Below are 24,269 nucleotides of genomic sequence, written 5' to 3' on the forward strand. Positions count from 1 at the left end.
GACAGGCTTCAGAAAAATTTCGCGTGGTTTTTCCAATTTTATTTCCATTTTTATTTTCAGAGCGTAAGCAAAGGGAGTATTGTAATCGAGTCTGTCGGCCTCTCTACTTTTACATTTTCTCGACCTTTCATGACCCCTAGAAGACGAAGAAATAGGTCCCCCGTTTCCGTCTGTCTGTCCGTCTGTCTGCCGTCCCCGATTTTTATTAGACAGATAATCTCCGAAAGTTCTGGACCAATTGTTGTGAAATTTTGTATTTGCTCATCCCCCCTAAAAAATTGATGACGTCACCCCAAAATTTTACTGAATATGTCCTAGCTAAAATGTACAAAATATGATGACTCTGTACTGTTGATTTATCATTCCATTCATAGTTTTTAGATTTGCTTAACAGGTCGCTCAAAAAAATTACTGAATGAGTCAATTTATTTTATTGATTAAATCAGGAATAGTTCACTCCATTTTCCCGAAAATTTGGAGATACAACACTGTTATTATTAGTATTACATTGCGCCAACCCAATTTGATAGACACAAAATTTTGTAATGTTTTATACAATAAGCGGAAGTCGAAGCAATAAAAAAGTCTGGGCGACCATCGGTATTGTTTGCAGTTTCTCTGTTTGACTCTCAACAAGTGTTACCGGTTGTTGTCTTAAATTGAGAATGCTTATACATAAATGATTTTGAGTCGCCTCTGCTAATATACGCGGCATACGTGAGTAAACTGTTTCGTTATTTCATTGATTATAAATCAGTATTCAAGACGAGCCAATTCATTTTCCCGAAAATTTGGGCAATACAGTACTTTTATTTTTAGTATTATACTACATCCATACATGTCATGTTTCCGACAGCGAGGGAAGTACTGTCTAAACTCTTTAGACCAATTTTTTGTTTTTAAATTCATCACATCGTATTTTTTTTTACTTAATCATCTATGTCGAATTTTATATAGCATAGAGATGGTAAAACGCTAACTTGTGGTTTATGAGTTCGCCTTGATTTTTTTCGGTCTAAATAACCTTTTAGTCCGATAGAATATTTTTTGGTTGTCTTTATAATTTTGTCATTTTTTTTGGCAACATATTTTCTTATTTTTTTATTTCTGGCTTGCTTTTTTGTATTTAATATGTTTTCCACGCATATATTTTTTCTTAATTTTTGGTTTTCCACCATTCTGTCTTTTTTATACTCTTATTTATTGTTTTCGTTTTTCCACCACTTCCGAACACAGCAGTTGGAGTAGGATTTTTGAATTTCTCTCATTTTTCTTCTACTTTATTTGTAACTTCTGACAAACTAAATTTTGAGTTTATTATTCCTTTAAACTTTTGCTGTTTTTTTTTTAATTTATAGTTTTTTATTTTTTCTTACCTTTTCTTTTTTCTTTTATCTAATTGTTATGCACTTTTTCTCTTCAAAAAGAATTGTAAAAAGGCGGCGAACGAGTACTTTCATATTTTCTCGACGTTTCATTACCCCTTGTGTATGAAAAAATAGTTCTTCTGTTTCCGTCTGCCGGTTGCCTGTCTGTCCTCTTGTCGAATATTATTATCAGAAGATCGAAATCACCGAACCGATTATTATGAAATTTTAGACGTATGTTAGCAATATCAATGATGACGTCACTTCAAAATTTTGCATAGTAAATGCTATTTAAATTATATAAAATAACATAGTCCTGTACCTCTCGTTTATGAATCCGCCTTGATTTTTTATCCTAAGCATCCAAATTTTCGCAAAACTTTACAGATTGCATAATAGCATTTTATAATAGTGTAAGATGAACTCGTCCAGTGGTAGCCCATATAGTAAAAGAGAAGTTATCCGTTCGATCTCCTCATGCATCACTCTTGTTTTCTTGTACTGAATTTCGCAAAATCAAATCTTATAATTTTTTGAAAAAGCAAAATTTGTTGAAATATAAGGGTTTCAAATTGCCATGAATTATTTTTGGTTTTCTGTCAATTTTTGGCCACATTTTTTCCAAAATTCTTGTTTTGCTTTCTTCATCGAGATTTTTACTTAATTTCATTTATCCTTATATTTTTCGTAGTCTTCTGGTTTACTTTTAGTATTTAATTTTTGGTTTTATGTTTACATTTCACAGTTCTGTTTTTTTCACCTTGTAGCAGCACTTAGACTACAATTTTTTAATTTCTCTCATTTATTCTTCTGCTGCTTTATAAATTCTGATCTTCTGACTGACTGAATTTTGAGTTTATTATTCCTTTACACCTACTTTGTCACTTGGTTTCTTTTAATTTCCGGCTTTTTATTTTTTCTTGCGTCTTTTTTATCTTTTATGTAATTATTGTTCACTTTTTTCTCGTAGAGTATGGAAAAATAGGTCTTCCGTTTCCGTCTGTTGGTTGTATGTCTGTCCTCTGTGTCGAATTTTATTAGCAGGTAATTTCGGAAACTACCGGACCGATTGTTATGAAATTTTATATGTATGTTAGGAATATCGTGTAGATGGTAAAAAGCAAACCAAAATTTATTTAATCATCAGCACCAACAATTTGATGATTTCATCTCAAAATTTTGCATGGTAAATGCTATTTAAATTTTATAAAATAACATACGCCTATATTTCTTATTTATGTATCCGCCTGATTTTTTATCCTAGGCATACAAATTTTCCCTAAAAATACATTCATAACAGCATAAGATGAGCTCAGTCCAAGCCGGTTCGATCTACTCATTTTTTGAGTATCGTGTTGTTCAAACAATGCTATGTAAGAAAAAATGGCAAAATATAAAGCCCGCCCACCCACCCCGTCTCAATCGTGATGATTTTTTTTATTCTTACAAACTTAAGTCGTGGTTAAAATGGTAAACTTTTGTAGGGAAATATGAATTTTACAATTAGGCTCCGCCTCTAGGTCTGGCAACGAATGAAAACTTCATTACTATTTAGAGCAGGGCAGGTATGGATGGAGCTTAATCTTTGGCTCCAACTTTTCCTTAATATACATAGTATTCTTTGAATAACAGGAAACTTAAAACATGTTTAAAATGGTAAATTCTTGTAGACAAATATTGATCTTGCAATTAAGCCCCGCCTCTCGATCTGACAACGAATGAAAAATTTTTCATAATTGAGAATTGGGATTGAGGCGGGTATCTTTGGATTTATTTTTTTCTTAATACATATGCATGTTTTTAGTATTCTTTAAACAACACGATAATTCGATACTCAAAAACACGTTTTTAATTTCTTGTAGAGACATAAGGATTTTGTAGTTAAGCTTCGCCCCTTGAGTCACGATGAATAAAAAAAAGAACATCACAATTGAGATAGGGCGGGTGGGCGGGGCAACATTTTGCCTTTTTTTTTTTTTCTTAATATGTGAAGTCACCTTTCCACAACAAGAAACTTAAACATGTTTAAAATGGTAAATTTGTATAGGGACATATCGATTCAATTACGCTCCGCTCCTCGGTCTGACAACGAATGAAAAATTCGTAACGATTGAGATAGAGACGGATGGGTGGGGCTTCTCTTTTGGTTTTCTTGTAGAAAAATAAGGAATTTACAATTAAGCTCCGCCCCTCGGCTTACGATGAATAAAAAATATCATCAGAATTGAAATAGGACGGGTGAGCGGGGCTTATATTGTTTCCTTTTTTTTCTTAAGATAAATAGCCATCTTTTCACAACAAGAAACTTAAAACATGGTTAAAATGGTACATTTTTGCAGGAAATATGGATTTTGCAATTAAACTCCGCCCCCTTGGTTCACGACGAATAGAAAAATCATCAGAATTGAGATAGGGTGGGTAGGTGGGGCATATATTTTGTAATTTTTTTCTCAATATACACAGACATCTTTTCACAACAAGAAACTTAAAACGTGGTTAAAATGGTAATGATATTTCCTTATACAAATTTTCCATTTTAAATATGTTTTAAGTTTCATGTTGTGAAAAGAGATCTACATATATTAAAACAAAAAGGCAAAATGTGAGCCCACCCACCCGCCCTATCTCAATTGTGATAATTTTTTTTATTCACCGTGAATTAAGGGGGCGGAGCTTAACTGTAAAATACTTATTTCTTCACAAGAAATGAAAAACATTTTTTGATTATCGTGTTGTTCAAACAATGTTATGTATATTAAGAAAAAATGGCAAAATATAACATAACCGCTAACCAAAATTTGTTGAATCATCCGTACCAACAATTTGATGACGACTTGATCTCAACATTTTGCGTGGTAAATGCTATTCAAATTCTATAAAATAACATACCTCTATACTTCTGGATTATGAATCCGCCTTGATTTTTACTCCGTTTGTAAGTTCTGAGTGACTAAATTTTGAATTTATTATTCCTATGATTCCCTGTTTTCTTCCAAATACATCTTTAATAACATGTTCTGATGAAATAGTTCTTTGTCTTTATCACACATACTTTTGAGATTCGGAGGAAGAAATTCCAATTTGGAATCTTAAACTTGTATTTTACGGGCTGTCTTTCAATTTATTTATTCATCCGCTATAGCAGTTAATGATATTATCTCAAAAATGTACTCGCTGTAGTAATATATTTTTATTCATTAGAATGTTTAAAAAATTAATGAGTGAATCAAATTTTACTAATTTTCCCAAAAATCTATAAAAACAGTACTGTTTTTATTTTTCTAGCGTAAGCTAAGGAAGTATTGTAAAAGAGTTGATCCGACGGACAGCTACTTTCATGTTATCTCGACGTTTCATAACCCCTAGTGTATGAAAAAATAGGTTCCCGTGTCTTCTGTGTCCAATTTTATTAGTAGATAATTCGGACCAATGTAGACGTATATTAGGAATATCGTGTGGATAGTAAAACTTTGCTTTACAAATGCTAAAAATAAATTCTATAAAATAACATTCTCTTGTACTTGTCGTTTATGAGTTCCCCTTGATTTTTATTTATTATTATTTATTTAACGTGAATGCGCTAAAACAGACAATACCGTCAAATCTTGCTGAATATCAATAGATCTCATTTGTGTTTATTATTTTGGTGGTAGGAGACGAGTGTAATTCTTACTAAGTGTTTCTTCCATTCATCTCCAGATACAGAGGATTTGATTAAACGCGGAATGATTGAAGCATTGTTGAAAAGGTTAGGGTCTGACGCATTGAAAGCGGCACATCCGAGGAAATTTGTCAAAGAAAAAGTTTTTGTAACGAATTCTGAGGTGTATTAAACGCGCAGATGAAGAACGTGCCGAACCGAACCCTAAAGCTCTTTTAAATACCGCCCGAATTTGCTTTTAATTGGCTGACGGATCGCTGCGACGACTTGAGAAACTTCCACCAGAAATAGGGCTTATTAAAATTAAATCATTCGATATCACAAACGAGATTGGGCCAAGTAAAGTTTTACTTAGAGCCATTTTCTATATTGATTCGCGGCTAATGTGAGGGCTTCCAGCGCGAAAGCGGGCGAAGCAGTAGCTCCAAGATAACTCCCCTATCGAGAAACAGTGAGACAAAAAATTGCTCGATAACTTCCCGTCATAGTTTCCGATAACCGTTCATCCGATGCGGGTTTTTATTGATAAGTTTCAGAACTCAATCGCAACCGGCCTGAAATGTTTAATGTATTTCCAGGTGACCTTTGTCGGCCATTAAACTGCAAGAAAAAGGAAATCTGCCTGCTGGAGGACTCATTTACGGCGGTGTGCGTTTCCAGAAAAGAGCTGAAAAAGAACGGGTGAGTACGAAACTTGAATGGCATCATCCTCTTTTGTGTGAATTTTTTCTCCCGACCTCATTGTCCAACTTTCATTTGTCATCTTCGTCGGCGGCACAAAGGCCGCTGATCGCGCGTCTTTGTTTCACGATTTAAACTTTACGGGGAATGTTTACTCTTTTAAGGTTTTATCTGAAGCTCGAGAACTTGCTGTGATCTCGTACAGCACAACAGAGATCAACCTTTGATATCAAAGAGCTGGATGATAAAACTAAATACAATAAAATTTACCCATCTCCACAGGAAGTTTGTTCTTATAAGAGGAACTTTCGGATCAACATCGCACGTCATTAATAATTCCACGTCAACTGGCTTGATTGTTATTAAAGTGAAACATGAGAAGACGAGAGCTTTAGAAATAAACGACCCCTGATCTGCTCTCCTGACTGGACGAAAAGGGGTAAATTATCTACTAATCGCATGGTCGATCGGTTACTGTCCACTGAGCAATCTTTGCCAACTTCAGACGACATTTCTTATGAAGATCTAACATTTTACCGAACTTGCGTTTTATACCCTCAGACCCGACCTACCGATGTATCAATAATGTAATCCAGAAGGATCATTTTTATAGCGTCGTCCCGGTACCCGTTTAGAGACTTAATTTAATACAGCATTGTAATTTAAATTTAATTTGGTAAAGGTTTACCGCCAGGAGCTTACGATAATTTAATTGGAGTCAAAATGAGGAAGGAACAATAAAAAACGGGTTCTTTATGTAATTTATTTTAATAAAATATAATCACAGCCTTGACAGGCCTAAGTGGCATACTTGAAAATATTTTTTAAAACTGTGTGGGTGTAAAGCACTATCACCTGGAAATTTAATACGAGAAACAATTTTTCTCACCTATTGCATTTAACAACTGCAATATGCGACTTTCACGTAATTTAAGCATCCACTCAAGTCGTCTTTATACATTTCCTGCCATATAAGCGATAAATTGAATTTTATTCACAATCTGGGACAAGAAGTATATTGAAAAAAAATAAAAGCTGCAGAAATCAAAACAGTAAAATCGATGCTCGATGTTTTCGCTGGCTTTTTCCGGCATTAGAAAAAATGAAATGAAAGAAATCATGAAGTATTTATGCAGATATCAAATGAATATAATGAACATCTCAGTACATATAGATTCTAGTTCTGATCTTGATCAATTATTTTCAATCTTAAATCTCGACCCACGCATTCTTTTCCATCGACATTGAGGGACAAGCCACAAAGAAAGTTGGTGAAGAACCTCAAGGAAGGCAAAAGATGTTCTAAAGAACTAAAAATCAGTGGGAATTCGATGAGTCGGATAAATTTAAGGGAGTCATCGGATCGGAATCGTAAATTTAGGGTTTTGTGCATATCACATCCCTTATAATCAAACATTAATCTAAGGGTATTTAAACAAATGTTCCCTCGCCCCTGAGGTAGAAGGTCTATTTTTTTTAATGATAACCCCTATATTTTAAAATAAAAATATATGTGGATTGATATCAGTTTGGATAGGCTCAGCAGTGTAACAGTGTAAATGATTTGATGAATAAAATAAATTGCTTCGCTTATTAATTTTTGGGTCAGCGTGAACAGCCAATTCTAAAAAATTGGTCGAAGATTATTTCGACAAAACTTCCCTCGCGCTTAAAAAGTCATCCCTTTAACCTTTCAAAGGAGCGGGATTTTCCCTTGAAAAATTAAAAAAATATAAAATCGGATTTTGCGATTTTCGTTGTCATAACCTTTATAAAATAAAAATCAGTGATGTAAATAACACTCCCGCAAGTGCAGCTAACCAACGGGAAAAACGTAGATATTCTCAACTTCTCAGTACATGCTTAACTGCAAATTAGGTAATGCAATTTGATTGATTTTGTTTCCTCGACGTAGAAAAGAAGAATTAATTAAGTGTACTCAGTTTTTTTCAGAAATTTGAAGAACATTTGTTTATTGAAATTTGGGAAAAATACAGATTCATAAACCACTAGTGCAGGAGTACCTTAATTTATAAAATTTAACATTTACTAATATAAATTTCATGCTATTGTTGGAGAGAACGATTAGGCAAATTTTGATTAGCATTTTAACATCTAACCAATATTGCTAATAGATATACAGTAGAACCTCGATAATCCGAATTAATTGGGGAAAGGTGTGTTCGGATTAGCGGTTTGTTTGGATCAGCGAATTCCCCAAAAATCTGAAAAGGAATTGAATAACAACTTCATACACTCCTGAAAACAAACTTCAAGAAATAAACCTTAATTTTTTTTAAACAGAAATAAAGTATTCTGTATTCGTATTAGGTATCCCTTATGCAAATTTCGACCCATTCTCGACGATTGTCGAAATTTAACTAAATACATTTTCTTGTAGATTTTGGGCCGCAGAAGTCACTTTTGGCTTCATTTCTTCGATAATTTCGACTGTTTTTCCAGAATTTCACACCGAATTTTCCGAAAATATTGCTCCGTTACCATCAACACGCTATATTTTTTTTGAATCAGAATGTTGAAATCTGCGTTCCTGAATTTTTTCACGATTTTTAGACAACTTTTTTAAAAGGGAAATTTTTTCCCTTCCCTTCAAATTTCGGAGAATTTTTGACATTTTCGAAACTTAACTAAATACATTTTCTTATAGATTTCGAACTCTGGAACTCACTTCGGGCCCCGTTTCTTTAATAACTGCAACCGTTTTTCCGGAATCGACCGTTGAAGTATCAAAATTTTTAAAAATTTTCGAAAATTCGCATTTCGTTCCGATTCTTTCGAAAATGTTGCTCCGTGACCATGACCACGCTATATTTTTAAAATCAGCATGTCGAGATCTACGTGCCTGAATTTTTTCACAATTTTTAGACAACTTTTTTAAAAGTGAAATTTTTTCAATGGTCCCGCCTATCTTCAAATTTTGGCCAATTTTTGACATTTTCGAAACTTAACTAAACACATTTTCTTATAGATTTCGAGCTCTAGAACTCACTTCGTTTTTTCAATGGTTCTTCAAATTTCGGCCAATTTTTGACATTTTTGAAACTTAACTAAATACACTTTCTTATGGATTTCGAGCTCAAAGTAGAACTCACTTCGGGCCCCGTTTCTTTAATAACTGCAACCGTTTCTCCTGAAACGACCGTTGAAGTATCGAAATTTTCAAAACTTTTCAAAAATTCGCATTTCGTTCCGATTCTTTCGAAAATGTTGCTCCGTGACGATGACCACGCTATATTTTTAGAATCAGCATATCGAGATCTACGTCGCCGAATTTTTTCACAATTTTTAGAGAACTTTTTTAAAAGTGAAATTTTTTCAATGGTTCTTCAAATTTCAGCCAATTTTTGACATTTTTGAAACTTAACTAAATATATTTTCTTATAGATTTCGGGCTCTAGAACTCAGTTCGGGCCTCGTTTCTTTAATAACTGCAACCGTTTTTCCGGAATCGACCGTTGAAGTATCGAAATTTTTAAAACTTTTCACAAATACGCATTCCGTCCCGATTCTTTCGAAAATGTTACTCCGTGACCATGAATACGCTATATTTTTAGAATCAGCGTGTCGAGATCTACGTCCCTGAATTTTTTCGCAATTTTTAGACAACTTTTTTAAAAGTGAAATTTTTTCAATGGTCCCGCCTATCTTCAAATTTTGGCCAATTTTTAACATTTTCGAAACTTAACTAAATACATTTTCTTATAAATTTCGGGCTCTAGAACTCAGTTCGGGCCTCGTTTCTTTAATAAGTGCAACCGTTGAAATATCGAAATTATTAAGAAATTTTCAAAAATTCGCATTTCGTACCGATTCTTTCGAAAATGTTGCTCCGTGACCATGAACACGCTATATTTTTAGAATCAGCATGTCGAGATCTACGTCCCTGAATTTTTTCGCAATTTTTAGACAACTTTTTTAAAAGTGAAATTTTTTCAATGGTTCTTCAAATTTCGGCCAATTTTTGACATTTTTGAAATTTAACTAAATACATTTTCTTGTAGATTTTTGACGATTTTTGATGTATAAACATAAACACTTTCAAGTTGTTTTTCTTATCGAGGATAACATAAGGACGTAACGTAGTGGAGTCCATCGGACAATTTGGTACTTTCATATTTTCTCGATATTTCATAACCCCTAGACAAGGCCGTAGCTAGGGGGAAGCTAGGGGATGCTGAGGCCCCCCTAGATCTAGACAAGTTATAATTAACCAAATGTGAGTTACATTTTTTTTTATTTGTGTGAAGTAGTTTTCGACTCCTAATCGTGTTCATTTATTTCAGTACTCTGTAATTTTATTTTCTAGTCCAAACGTCACAAAGTTTTTGAGTTTGAAAGCGGTGTAGTTTCATTTCTAGATATTTGAAGGGTATTTGTTATTTTTATTAGTTTCCTATTTATCCTCATCTTCCCCAGAACATCCAAGATTTTACTTCTTGATTATTATAAATTTTTCGTACTTATATCAAATCTTGTGCAGATCTGAATGCTGCTTGTGATTCTCCCAGCCCCCGTTTTTCTTTCAGTTCTCCTTTAACAATCCCCTCATATACTTTTAGAGTCGTACTTAATAATGATATTCCTTATATGTAGATGTTATCACTGGAATCTTCCATTCCGTTGGTATTTTATTAGTCCTCCATGCCGATTTCTTCTTATATTTTATGTTTCCAATGGGGTTCCATTTTTCTTTCCTTAGATTTTTCAGCATACCTACGGTATGGCATCTTTTTCCATCTTTGTATGATTATTAATGTTTGTTATTATTTTTTGTCAGGTTAGCAACATATTTAAATTTTATGATGGCATACCTGATTGTCAAAGTGATACTTACAACATCTGCCATCGTCTGATTCCATCAACACGTTTGTCGGGAGTGCTCATGTCAAAATTGACAATTGTGAATTGACGTACTAGCACGGATGCCAATAACTCAGAATTACCAACACAAAAATTGCTTCAATCATCAATCAAATTAAATAATTTTGTATACAGGATGGTTAAATTTGCACATTATCAGTTTTCTCGTATTTTTCACATGGCTTTTTTTTCTTAATATACATATTGAGTTTTTTTTCAACAATACGATACTTAAAACATTAATCTAACCTCAAATTCACTATTTAATATTTTAAGTGTTTTATTGCTGAAAGAAGAATATGTATATCACGAAAACAAAGTTAAAGGATTAACCAAACCCACCCACCCCACCTCCATTGTGTGATTAATTTTTTTATTCGTCGTCAAACAGGAGGCGGAGCTTAATTGAAAAGTTCATATTTCCCTACATGATCTTCCTAATGTATTTGGCGGGTGGGCGGGACTTAAATTTAGCTTCTTTTTTTCTTAACACGCGTAGTTTTCTCTTCGCAACAAGAAACTTAAAAAATGTTTAAAACGGTAATTTTTGTAGGTAAATATGGATTTTGCAACTAAGCTCCGCGCCTCGAGCTGACAACCAATGAAACATTCATCACACAGATATCCGGGTGGGTGGGCGGGCCTTAATCATTGGCTTCTTTTTCTTAATAAACATATTGAGTTTTCTTTCAACAATACGATACTCAAAACATTTTCTTAGATGGTATGTTATTAGCCGAAATCAGTCTTAACGGGTACAGCCCCGCCCTCCTTCCCTCTCTTTTCTTTAAGGATATATAATTTGCCAAAATCAATCTTGTCTTAGCAGATACTTGCCCCGCCCACCCACCCTCTATTTTTTTAGGGGTATGTCATCTGCCAAAATCAGTCTTAACAGGTATCACTATGTTTCCTTATTATGTTTGGCGTATTTTGAATAGGATTTATCCAACAAAATTTTCACATGATATTATCCAATTTTGGAAGATGGATACAGATAAAATTGATTATTATCGATTTACCTTGCTTACGATAACCTTGGAAGATTTCAGACCATCGATACTGCGGTTTCTAAGTTAAATTGCATACAATTTTGATTTCTTTTTTTTTGCAAAAATCTGCACGTCTTAAGTAAAAAATGAAGTTTCGCAAATATAGAAGTGCGTATTTTTTAAAATTTAAATAGCCTTTACTATGCACAATTTTGACCAAATTGTTGGTCGGGATGGTCCGAAAATTTCCAGTTGGCGTTTTACCATTGGCTTTATTTTTTTCTTGATATACATAATATTCTTTGTACAACACGATACTCTAAAACATGTTTTTAATTTCTCGTAGAGAAATAAGGATTTTGCAGTTAAGCTCCGCCCCCTTGGCTCACAATGAATAAAAAAAATCATCACAATTGAGATAGGGCGGGTGGGCGGGTTTACATTTTGCCTTTTTGTTTGAATATGTGTAGACTTGTTTTCACAACAAGACAACATTAAAACATATTTAAAATAGAAAATGTATATAAGGAAACATCGATTTTGTTATCAGTCATCACAATTGAGATGGGGTGGGTGGGCGGGGTTAATATTTTGCTTTTTTTTTCTTAATATACATAATCTTTAAACAACACGATTGTCAAAAACATGTTTTTAATTTCTTGTAAAGAAATAAGTATTTTGCAGTTAAGCTCTGCCCCCTTGGTTGACAGCAAATAAAAAAATCATCACAATTGAGACAGGGCGGGTGGGCGGGATTAAATTTTGCCTTTCGTTTTAATGCATATGTGTAGACTTCTTTTTCAAGAATTTATCATTTTAAACATGTTTTAAGTTTCTTGTTCTACGTACTACGTATATTAAGAAAAAAAGCAAAATATAAGCCCCCCCACCCACCCCATCTCGATTGTGATGATTTTTTTAAATCGTCAAGAGCCAAAGGAGCGGAATTTAATAGCAAAATCCATATTTCCTTACAAAAATTCACCATTTTAAACGTGTTTCGAGTTTCTAAGAATATAAAAATCCCCGCAATTGAGATGGGGTGGGTGGGCGGGATTTATATTTTGCTTTTTTTTCTTAATTTACATAGTATTCTTCGAACAACACGATACTCAAAAATATGTTCTTAATTTCCTGTAAAGAAATAAGTATTTTGCAGTTAAGCTTCGTCTCCTTGCGATATTCCTAAAGTAAAATTCAAAAAAGAAAGAAATACACGAATGACAGACAGACGGAAACGGGAGACGTATAGTCTCATACTCTACAGGTCATGAAACCGTCAGTAAGTAAAAACCTACAGAAAAGGGAGCTAAAATCGTATTAAAATTTTTGATTTTCCTATCCCAAAATATTGTTTCATTTGTGGACGTATGTCTGTGATAGTTTACCATTAACAGATTTATTAATGATCACATTATGTATTAAATTCGTCATTGTGTTCAATTTCAATTTTGTATTTTTCTTTCCTGTAATAATAACTTAAGTGTTTTATTTGATATTTTCATGTAATACGGTCTGTTGGCGAATGGGTGCTTCCATGTTTTCCCCACGTTCATATGATTTTTATTAGTGTAAATGTCTAATCATTCCCACCAACAATTTGATGAGGTCGTCTCAAATTTTGCTTAGTACATGCAATATAAATTTTATAAAATAACAAACTCCTGTACTTGTGGTTAATGAATTTGCCTTGATATTGTTTGTTATTGCCAAAAAGAGTGTTGTACAAGCAGTTGATTGATATATTTATAAGTACAATTCAAATATAGGGATTGATCCTCTTGCGAACATCAGGGTCCAAATGGGATTACGCTACTTCACGCAATTCGAAGTTTCGCGGGTCGGCGAAATTACGTCGCTGGGTGCAGTCCTCTGGTCATGGGTTTAAGAGAATTGCGTCTCTACGCGCAATTCACTCTTCGCGGAAAAAATTGCGTCACATAATAATAATCAACTATCATAATCATTTTTCAGATAGCTAAGGGGTATCTTTTGAACCGGTACCTATATGGACCTATGTATATTAATGCATATACCAAAGTTCTATTATAAACTTTCCGAATGAAATTCGTTGAAGCGTCTTTAATTCAACACATAGACGTCAAAAAACATTTCCATTAAAAGTTTCTCCTGTAATTATCCAAAAAAAGTGTTTTGTATTTCCATAAAGCATGAAATCGGAGTTCAACGGTCTAGTACTGGAAACATAATTACCAGACCGCTAAGCTGTCCCTTCTTCAACATTACCACGTTTTAGTTGCTTGGCTGTACATCAAATTAAGTGCTGTCAAAACTTATTCCACGATTTCGAGTAAAACAATCCAACTTTTTTTATAAAAATTGTTGCAGTTGTAGCTTCCAAGTTTAAGCATTAATTTTAAGATCTATTAACAAAAAACTAAAAAATAAACCGCCTAAATGCATTTCGACGTCCATTTAATCAAAACTACTTCTCAGATCCAACACTGGAACTTTCCCGAGAACTTTAACACATTTCAAACTCGTATTTCACTTTATTGTGAAGATCAATATCTCCACAGCATCAGACGTCGCATCTTACATTTTTTATTAAAAACTCTTTAAACCTGAAGTAGAGCAGCGTAACTCAACCCTGTTAACAGCTTAATTGGACCTGTAATTGGTTGCTACATCTACCATTTATTGAACTTTATTGCTTTGAAAATTACGCGAGTCGAAGTAATAACAAAATTGAAGACAAAGCTTTCGATTATGTGTCCAGGACACACGATAGCCATAAATTCCTAATGTACCAGATTTCGAAGTTATTTTGCTGACGGTAAAATAACGAAATTAAAAACAGTTCTGAAACCGGCGTTGCGGAATAATTGGAAATTCAAACAAAACGATGAAATTTTTGTTGTGTCGTTCTACATGGGGAAACACGCGAGGATGGGGATGAATTGTTTAATTTTTTTATTTATTTTTTATTTTGTTAACAAATTAGTTCTTGCGTCTAACGGTTAGTGTTGTTTTACACTTTCTAAAACAGACAAACTCGGCTAGAAAACTAATGGTGATTAAAGCTGGATTTATTTTGTGCTTTTGTTGTGTACTATTTAAAAAACGAAGTATATTCATAAGTTAGTTAAAGAAAAAGATCTTTCTACATAAATACATTTGCGTTGTGGGGAGAACTACCCGCACAAGCACTTAAATAATTATACGAAATTTCACAAATGTTTCAGCTTAATTTTTAATTTAATTAAAGATATTTTTAATAGATTTAGGTTGTAACTATATGTTTGGATCTTTTGTTAGTCTCGCTACTGATGATAAAAACCCATAGTTTATGCGATGCAACTGGGTGAAGAAAATTGGATTGCTCCGGAGAGTTCTCGTCGGACAATTTCAAACTAAAATGTTGCAACAGTTCGGTTTAATGACTCCATTAAACTATCTCTAAAAACAAGAAGTCCTGTTTCTAAGCTATCTAAAGAAAATATATTTCTCTTTTGATCACATTTAAGTACAATCAATAATCTCTGCCGTTCGACTAGGGTTTTTAAAGGAGTCATATTAATTCTATAAGCATAAATTGAACCAATTTAAACTCTTACAAAATGAAATCTTGAAGCACTTGTGCTAATTAACTTTTTAAATATTTAGCAAATACTTTACTGGAAATTTTTCAATCATCCACAAGTAAGAATATTTTGAACAGGTATATTGCACCAAGAAAAAAGTCATTCATGAAGAGATTAAACAACAGTGGGTCCCAGTGAGATTCCTGAGGAACTTCTGACGTTACTATAATTGTATCGAAAACTAGCTCCCAATCTTTACAATTTGAAACTATTTTTCTTATAAAATTTTCTATCCAACTAACATCTAAATACATAACTTTCAGTTTATAGATTTAAGATTTTTACGGAAAGTCTTGGAACAATCTTCATAGACGGAGACAATTTCGGTACCTCTGAAAATGAGTACTAAGAGACAAGGAATTTAGGGAATTTATGAATAAATAAGTTATCTACCAATAGAATTAAACAAGGAATAACATAACAAATTAAAAATTAGTCTAAAGTTGTTTTATCATTTGCCAAAACCAGTCTTATCCTAGCTAGTAGCTGCTAAGATAAAACTGATTTTAGCAGGTATTAGCCCCACCCGTTCACTATTTTCTTGGAGGGTATGTTATCTACCAAAATCGATGTTAGATTAGCAGGTATTAGCTGCTAGGATAAGACTGATTTGGCTAACGAGATTTCTCTAAGAAAATAGAGGGTGGTGGGCAGGTTTAGTACCTGCTAATCTAACGTCGATTTTGGTAGATAACATACCCTCTAAGAAAATAGTGGACGGGTGGGGCTAATACCTGCTAAAATCAGTTTTATCTTAGCAGCTACTATCCCCGCCCACCCCCTCCCCCTCTTTTCTTAGGGGATATGTCATTTGCCAAAATCGACTTATTTTAGTAGGTACTAAACCTGCCCACCCGCCCCGTATTTTCTTAGAGGAATCTCATTTGCCAAAATCAGTCTTATCTTGGCAGGTACTAGAGCCGCCCACCCACCCTCTCTTTTCTTAGAGGGTATTTCATTTGCCAAAATCAGTTTTATCTTAGCAGCTACTAGCTAGGATAAGACTGATTTTGGCAAATGAGGAACACCGTAAGAAAAGATAGGGTGGGTGGGCGGGGCTAGTACCTGATAGGATAAGACTGGTTTGGCAAATTAGATCTCTCTAAGAAAGTAGAGGGTGGGTGAGCAGGTTTAGTACCTGCCAATCTAACATCGATTTTGGTAGATGACATACCCTCTAAGAAAATAGTGGACGGGTGGGGCTAATACCTGGTAAAATCTGTTTTATCTTAGCAACTATTATCCCCGCCCACCCACTCCCTCTTTTCTTATGGGATATGTCATTTGCCAAAATCGACTTATTTTAGTAGGTACTAAACCCGCCCACCCGCCCCGCATTTTCTTAGAGGATTCTCATTTGCCAAAATCAGTATTATCTTGGCAGGAACTAAGCCCGCCCACCCACCATCTCTTTTCTTAGAGGGTATTTCATTTGCCAAAATCAGTTTTATCTTAGGAGTTACTGGCTAGGATAAGACTGATTTTGGGAAATGAAGAACACCGTAAGAAAAGATAGGATGGGTGGGCGGGGCTAGTACCTGCTAGGATAAGACTGGTTTGGCAAATTAGATTTCTCTAAGAAAATAGAGGGTGGGTGAGCAGGTTTAGTACCTGCTAATCTAACACCGATTTTGGTAGATGACAAACCCTTTAAGAAAGTAGTGGACGGGTGGGGCTAATACCTGCTAAAATCAGTTTTATCTTAGTAGCTACTAGCCCCGCCCACTCGTATTAGCGGCTACTAACTAGGATGAGACTGATTTTGGCAAATGAGAAATCCTCTAAGAAAACAGAGGGTGGGTGGGCGGGGCTAATACCTGCTAGGATAAGACTGATTTGGCAAATGAGATGTCTCAAAGAAAATAGAGGATAGGTGGGCGGATTTAGTACCTGCTAATCTAACATCGATTTTGGTAGATGACATACCCTCTAAGAAAAATAGTGGACGGGTGGGGGTCTTGTTTTTGAAGTAATCTGAAAGAATCTCGTGGAGCCTTTGTGTTTTGCTTAGGGAGCATGTAGTTTGAAAGATTCTAAAGGAACAATTTCAAGGATCCCTATCTTGTTTTTCATGTTATTTGAAGTAGGTATCTCGGGATCCCTTTGTGTCTGGTTTTTGAAGTAGTTTAAAAGAGTCGCGGGTACCTCTTGCATTTTATTTTTGAAGTAGTTTGAAAGAATCTCGTGGATCCCTTGTCTTGTTTTTGCAATAATTTGAAAGAATCTCGAAAACCCCTTGTACTCTTTGTTGAAGTAGTGTGAAAGGATTTCAAGGATACCTTTCTTGTTTTTAAAGTTCTTTGAAGAATCTCGAGGGCTCCTTGTGTTTTGTTTTTGAGACATGTAGCTTGAAAGAGTCCTGGGGACCTCTTGTGGGTCTTGTTTTTAAAGTAATTTTAATACCTGCTAAAATCAGTTTTATCTTAGCAGCTACTAGCTCCTCCCACCCACCTTCACTTTTCTTAGAGGGTATTTCATTTGCCAAAATTAGTTTTATCTTAGCAGCTACTAGCTAGAATAAGAGTGATTTTGGCAAATCTAATAATAATAATCTTTATTTTGCCAAAAAGAAAATAATTTATATAAAAAAATATCTAAGGTAATACTGAAATAAATGTGTTCTCTGAATTTTTGAAATTGAACTAAAGACATTTTTTAATAGATTAAAACTCAACCCGGATTCATAAACCACAACTGTAATGCAATATTTTATAAAATTTAAATAACGTTTAATGCACAAAATTTCGATAAGCCGTCATCACATTTTTGATAGGGATGATTATAGACATTTTGGTAAACGGTTTACCATCTACACAATGTTCCTAAAATCAATATAACATTTAACAAGGATCGGTCCAATAGTTTCGGAGATTATCTGTCTAATAAAAAACGACACAGACAGATGAGTGACGACAGACAGATAGACAGACGACAGGGAAGCGGAAAGGGGGCACTATTTTTTCGTACTCTAGGGGTGATGAAACGTCAAGAAAACATGAAGGAAGCTATTCGTTGGATGGGTCTTGTTACAATACTGTTAGAAACACCTACAAAAATAATCACTTTTTCACTAAGTTTTGAAGAAAATATATTATTATAGTTCATACAATTTGAGTAAATAGTCAAGTATGTTTTTACATTGATAGAATTTCCAAAATAATTTTGGAACAGAATCTATATCTCCTTACGTTTGACTTATATGTATAATAATCATTATAATATTCACAAGTGTTAACTTTGCACAAACTAAATAAAAAGAGTGCGTCGACCCAGGGACGCACGGATGGCAATTTATATAAATTAAACACGTATACGCGGTAAATTGATTAATTTTCTCTTAAAAAATAATAAAAACCAAAAATATGTTGCTTTTGTATTTTTTGACAAAATGATGATTAGTGATGATGATTGGCTTAATTCGGTGATTATCACCCGCTACTGAGTCCTGACGATCCAGCCCGTCATGATCACATTTGTGAAGGCACAATAATAGCTGGGTAAGCGAAGTAAAGATCAGACGCTCTATAGCCTAGTGGTCAAGGCACTTGCCCGGCAAACGGGATATGTGCAGTTCGATTCCATACCGGAGCAGCAAACATTGTTTTTCTTCGCTTACCTACACATTCACACCAATTTATCTATTTTCCCTTTCTTTCTATAGTGCGGCGTTACATGCCTAGCATAATTATAGACCGCTGCATGATACGAAGCTACAATATATAGAGAAAAAAGTAAAGGTATTGCAAATAGACAAAATAAGTACCCCTTACTAGGTTACTAAGAAGTAAATTATTTTTCAACTAAAGGCTATTATTAAACAAAATATCTTAAGAAGAAATATATTTAATTTACAGGAAGCTGGCAAACGAGTGAGATTTATTTCAACCCATGATAATCAAACCAGTTTACTAGTTACTAATTGTTTATTTGCATTTGCACTTCCATATGTTTGATAATTTTACGTTACTTATATCCTCAGTAAGTTTATGTATGCATTGCATTTAAATATGTAATTACAGAATGACATTCATTATCGTATTAATATATTTAACGTCCTGTAATGGTGACCATTACGTACTGCATCAGCTCACGTTTTTGTTTTTCTTGCAGAGACATCGTAGTGCCTAAATCGACAGTAACCGAGGAGTCTAAAACCGAGGACGAAGACGACGACGTTTTCTACGACACCGAGGACGATCCCGACGACGCAGACGAGGATTTGAACGACTCTGTAGTGTGAGCTGACTCGCGAATCCGCTTTATTTTCGTCGAAGACTTGTTGTCATTTTGATAAATTCCAGGTGTAAGCCGTGTCCAGTTGTGAAACCGACGTTCTTGTGCGGCTCAGATAATCGGACGTACAGCTCGTTGTGTAGATTAGACTACCACAACTGCATCCACCACACATCGATCAGAGTCACCTGCAAAGGATTCTGTCCTTGCAAAGGTGGGGACGGAAATAATTCCGCTTTTACGGAAAATTGAAAGAGTTGTTTGTCTTTTCTAGAAAATGAAGCGCATCTGCGGAAAAAGCAGCGCCAATCGGAGCGATTGAATTCATTCATGAATAAGTATAAAGCTACTTTGGATAAAAGTGGAACCGTTGGTGGATCCATTAATGGTGCAAAGCCAGCGCAGCCGTCTTCTAAATCCGATGTATATACATTTACCCCACAAGATTTCAAATACGAAAATAAACATTACAAATACATTAAATATACAAAGTACAACAAGGTAAGTAGTTGGCACGTGGGTTTAGTTTAGAACCGAAACTCGGCTCGGTTTTGCTCAAAAATTCACCGGGCCGCTCTATTTTAATAAGACAAGGAACATTTGTTGCACCAACTTTATGTGTACCTACAGGTTTATAAATGAACTTCTGGTTTCCAGGACAATAACAATCTTTTATATGCGGAAGACAAAGGCCGACTCCGTGGGTATAATGAAGTTACTGACAACAAACTTTACAGTAACTCAATTGGGGCACTTGACCCTGCCATCTCTCCTTCCAAACAATGTTCTCCAGCTGCTCTCCAAGCGATGGGCGACCGTTTGGTCGATTGGTTTTCTGTCGTTATGGCGGACTCATCAAAAAAGCAACGGCCAAGAAACAAGTCGAAGGGTAAGATCGAAACTGTAAAGAAACGTTAAATTAAAAGATCTTCTCCCCGAAACGATTTAAAGCATCTTACTTATATTTCGTGGTTTGGTGGGAATATTTTAATAACAATTTCCGTGTTTGCGTCGGGATCGTACATTTTTATTGATGTTCTAGACAAAATATTACTTTCTTTCATTGTGCTGTCATATTTCGCTATTCTGACATTAATATCGACCTGAATTTCTTTTAACAATTCTGTGGTCCATCTAAGTTCTGCGATACGTTCAAAGAGACGAATGAGTTCCTCTTCGGTTATTGATAACGCAATTAATTTCTGTTTACAGCATCTCGAAAACCTAACAACTACTATTAAATTTTCAGTCGTACCCCAAGTAGCATTTGTGGTTGTTTGTACTTTGCCACTGTCGTTGCGGTAGAATTCGCATAGTTTCATTACATTTAAATAAAAATATTGCGCCCTTATTTCCCTTCCCACGGTCTTGAACCATTTCCAATAAAAAATATCTACGTTTTTCACGTTGTGAGGTGGTGCCCCATCTTGTTGAAAATACAAGTTTTCTAAATATTCTTCTTCTATTTAACGCAGAATACGTAAATATTGCTCGACATTCAGCTTGATATAAAAAAGTATGCTCCAATTATGGTATTATTTACCTTGCCAACCCATAGATTAAATTTTCAAGCTCTTGAGTTCCCCTTGGTTTGAATAAATACAAATTTTGAGTAGGCCAGTAGTGACTATTGTGTCTGTTGAAAATGCCTTGAATGGTGAATTAAGCTTTGTCGCTCTAAATATTGTTTTCAAAAAATTATTGTATTTCTTGATTTCGTATTAGCAAATTCCTGTCGTCTGGCAAAATCACTTGCTTCAAGATGTTGATGTTTTCCATATTTAAACCGATGAAGACCATTTGCAAATCTTCTCTTTTTCACTTTAAAGTGACTTCTATTTTTTAAATTATTATCAATAATTTATTTCAAATACCTCCGATGCAATTTTTTCTTGTTCGGGTATAATCCGTTGAATCTTTGACAAGTGCGGGACATTATTGTTTTGAGGCATTACAACAACGATAAAGGTCCAAAAATACGAACAGTCTTGTAGTCAGTAGGTCATGGAAGCGTGCCGCCTATCACTTTGTGTGTATTTTACTAAATGCCGAAGGTTGGACGACAAATACCACAAGCATCTGTATAACTAGTTGCCTAAATGCTTCGTATCTTATGTTATTAAAAAATAAAACTTACAAAAAAATAAACGAATTTATTGTAGTTATACGTCACAATAAATGTTGAAAATGTTCACCATTTTGTTCTCAAAGTACGTGTTCACTCTTTTTTTCTTAGTTTTAAAAATTTGGACTTCTTATTCAATTTCATATTGCAGTAGGAACTCCTGACTGCTGAGACCTTCTTGTCAAAGATGTTTTTCGGATTCTGCTCGAGTCGTTGTCTCAAATCATCAACAACTACCTTAGTTACTGAAGGTCTTCTAGGAGACTTCCCTTGTTGACACTGTCAGTTCGAACAAATCTGCTCAAAGAACTATTGGTTTATTTTTAAAATTAGAATTGTTACGGGGGTTATATCAAATAAAAAAGACACCCTTTACAGTTATTGCTTATGGTTCAAAAACAGAGGTAATAAATTCAACGATCAAATTGGATTGGAGCCCTTTTCTGATGTCGATTGGTTGCTTACAAGATCGTTCGGAGGAGTCAGTAGACTATCTTGATCAACGACAGTTTCGAGGAATTCGTGCGGTGTTACTGGATTGCCGGGAAATACTTAAATGATATTACCTTCATCGATCACCAGCTTAGGGTATTGCATTGTCTTTGCTCAATCCTGTGCTCCATGTGTGTGGACAAGGTGTTGTAGTCATCATCCTCTGAGTCGTAGTGCCCGTCTTTCTACATGATGTGCCTGCAGTCCCCAATTAGAGTGTGACATCCCTTTACGTCCAACATTTTGTATTGCTCGTGGGTGTCGCGAAGGTCGGATGTGTCCTCATGAAAGCGTACGTCTTGAAGTATTGAATCTCGGTCTTATTAATACCCTCGTTGGTTAGAGATGGACCGTGTCTTGTTGTTTTCAGTGGCCATCAATTTTTTTCAGATCCAGGTCTCGGCATCGCATCAGTGTTTCCAGAATACTTTTGCTAGGATATATGTTGTCCGTTACGTAGACCGTAGCTGCAATGTCACAACTATTGAAGAGTTGACTCTTCTGAGTTTGGAAACAGGCTTTGGCTATCACCATGTCCTCGATAATGTCAATATTTTTAACCGTGTCGTGTTCCGCTTAGGTGGGACCCAAGTGCTTATTGTCGATCCTCATAACTGGGATGAGAACGATGACTTCGTTTTCTTCTTCTTCGTCCAATGCACTGCAGCATACCCACATTTTTCCGTGTTTAATTCGCGACCCAGTTGGTGTGAGTAGTCTTCAAGTGCGATTGTGATTGCTCAATCCGCCCTTTTGTTCATGATTTGATATCCCGACAAAATAGCACCAGACGAAATAGCTTCGACAAAATATCTTCACGACAAAATAGTCCCCCCAAAATAGCCCAATGATAAAAAAAGATCTACAAGTGAGCAAAGATACCATACATAAAAAATATGTACCTACATACTCTATTCTTTACTGAACACTGCAGTTTATTCCCACATCGTATACTACTGCATATTTGGTATTTACTACATATAACTGCATATTGTGTCCATAATTTCCATAATTTGCAATTTTTTATTGCTGAAAGATTTTTCGCCTAGCACTTGATTAGGTCAGGTAGTAATCTCAAGAAGACCTGACTGACTGGCCTGACCAGACCAAACCAGACCTGATCAGATGTGACCTGACCTGATCAGACCTGACCTGACCTTGTCTGACCTGACCTGACTTGACCTGACCTGACCTGACCTGACCTGACCTGACCTGACCTGACCTGACCTGACCTGACCTGACCTGACCTGACCTGACCTATTTTTCCGGGGCTAAGGGAAAATCTTCAAAAGGCTCCCCGCGGGGAAGTGTGGGATTTTTACCTCACTAAAACCCCTCCCCTTTTCTCCTGGATCACCCGGAAACGGTTCCACATATCATCGGGGGATCCACGTTCACATTCACTGTTTCCTTTCATCTTCCTCCTTTTTCCCCATTATCTTTCCCATATATATTTTGATTGTCCCCCAGGCTTCGGCTTTCGACAGCATATGTTCGACCAGGTTCTCTGCATTGACCTCCCCTCCGAAGAGTAATTGTAACTCTTGTTTTTCTTTGTACCATCTTGCGCAGCTAAAGAGTGTGTGTTCGGTGTCGTCTATATTTGGACAATACATACACGTAGGAGATGTTCTTTTACCTATTTTAGCTACGTATTGCATAAAACACCCATGGCCAGTTAAACACTGGGTCATATGAAAATCTATCTCCCCAAAGTTCCTATCTCTCCATGGAGCTATCTTTTTATTAGTTTCCTTGTCCATTTTGCCTTATTTGTTACTTTCCACTCCTGTTGCCATTTGTCTACGGTGTGTCTCCTTGTGTCTTTGCTATTATGCACTGGCTCGTTCCTTCTGTCGTAATTGGTTTTTCTTTCTTCCGCCAGTAGATACAGTTAACGCTTCGTAGGAAACTGTAGTACACGCGCTGCATATACGCAGTGTCATCATTCTTTGTAGGGGTTTGACCAAGTTTATGTATTTTTCTATTTTCATCAGGTCTGACCAAATGGGCGCCCCGTACAGTATAATGGATTGTACCGTCGAATACAGTACCTTCCTTTTATTCGCCTTAGGTACTTTAATGTTTGGTAATAATGTCCCTAGCGCTCTCGCAGTTTTACTGGCCTTTTCCATCACGTGCTCTATGTCTTCCGAAGCTTCATCCTCGGACCAGATCCACACCGAGGTATTTCACTACGGAACCCGGCACAACCTTGTTATGGTCTAGCTC

General features: G+C 35.3%; 1 protein-coding gene across 1 annotated transcript in view; it reads left to right on the forward strand.

Moving 5' to 3' along the window:
• The window catches only part of LOC135128550 (proteoglycan Cow), a 317,893-nt gene that overhangs the window by 282,178 nt on the left and 11,446 nt on the right, over positions 1 to 24,269 (forward strand). Inside the window, exons 3-7 of the mRNA XM_064055422.1 lie at positions 5,607 to 5,709; positions 19,298 to 19,423; positions 19,489 to 19,634; positions 19,695 to 19,921; positions 20,078 to 20,309. Of these exons, the coding sequence (XP_063911492.1) occupies positions 5,607 to 5,709; positions 19,298 to 19,423; positions 19,489 to 19,634; positions 19,695 to 19,921; positions 20,078 to 20,309 (834 nt within the window). The remainder of the gene's footprint in view (positions 1 to 5,606; positions 5,710 to 19,297; positions 19,424 to 19,488; positions 19,635 to 19,694; positions 19,922 to 20,077; positions 20,310 to 24,269) is intronic.

This window comes from Zophobas morio, unplaced genomic scaffold, assembly GCF_036711695.1.
Source record: "Zophobas morio isolate AGI-343-1 ecotype UQ-CSIRO unplaced genomic scaffold, CSIRO_AGI_Zmor_V1 ptg000014l, whole genome shotgun sequence".
NCBI classification, from domain to species: Eukaryota; Metazoa; Arthropoda; class Insecta; order Coleoptera; family Tenebrionidae; genus Zophobas; species Zophobas morio.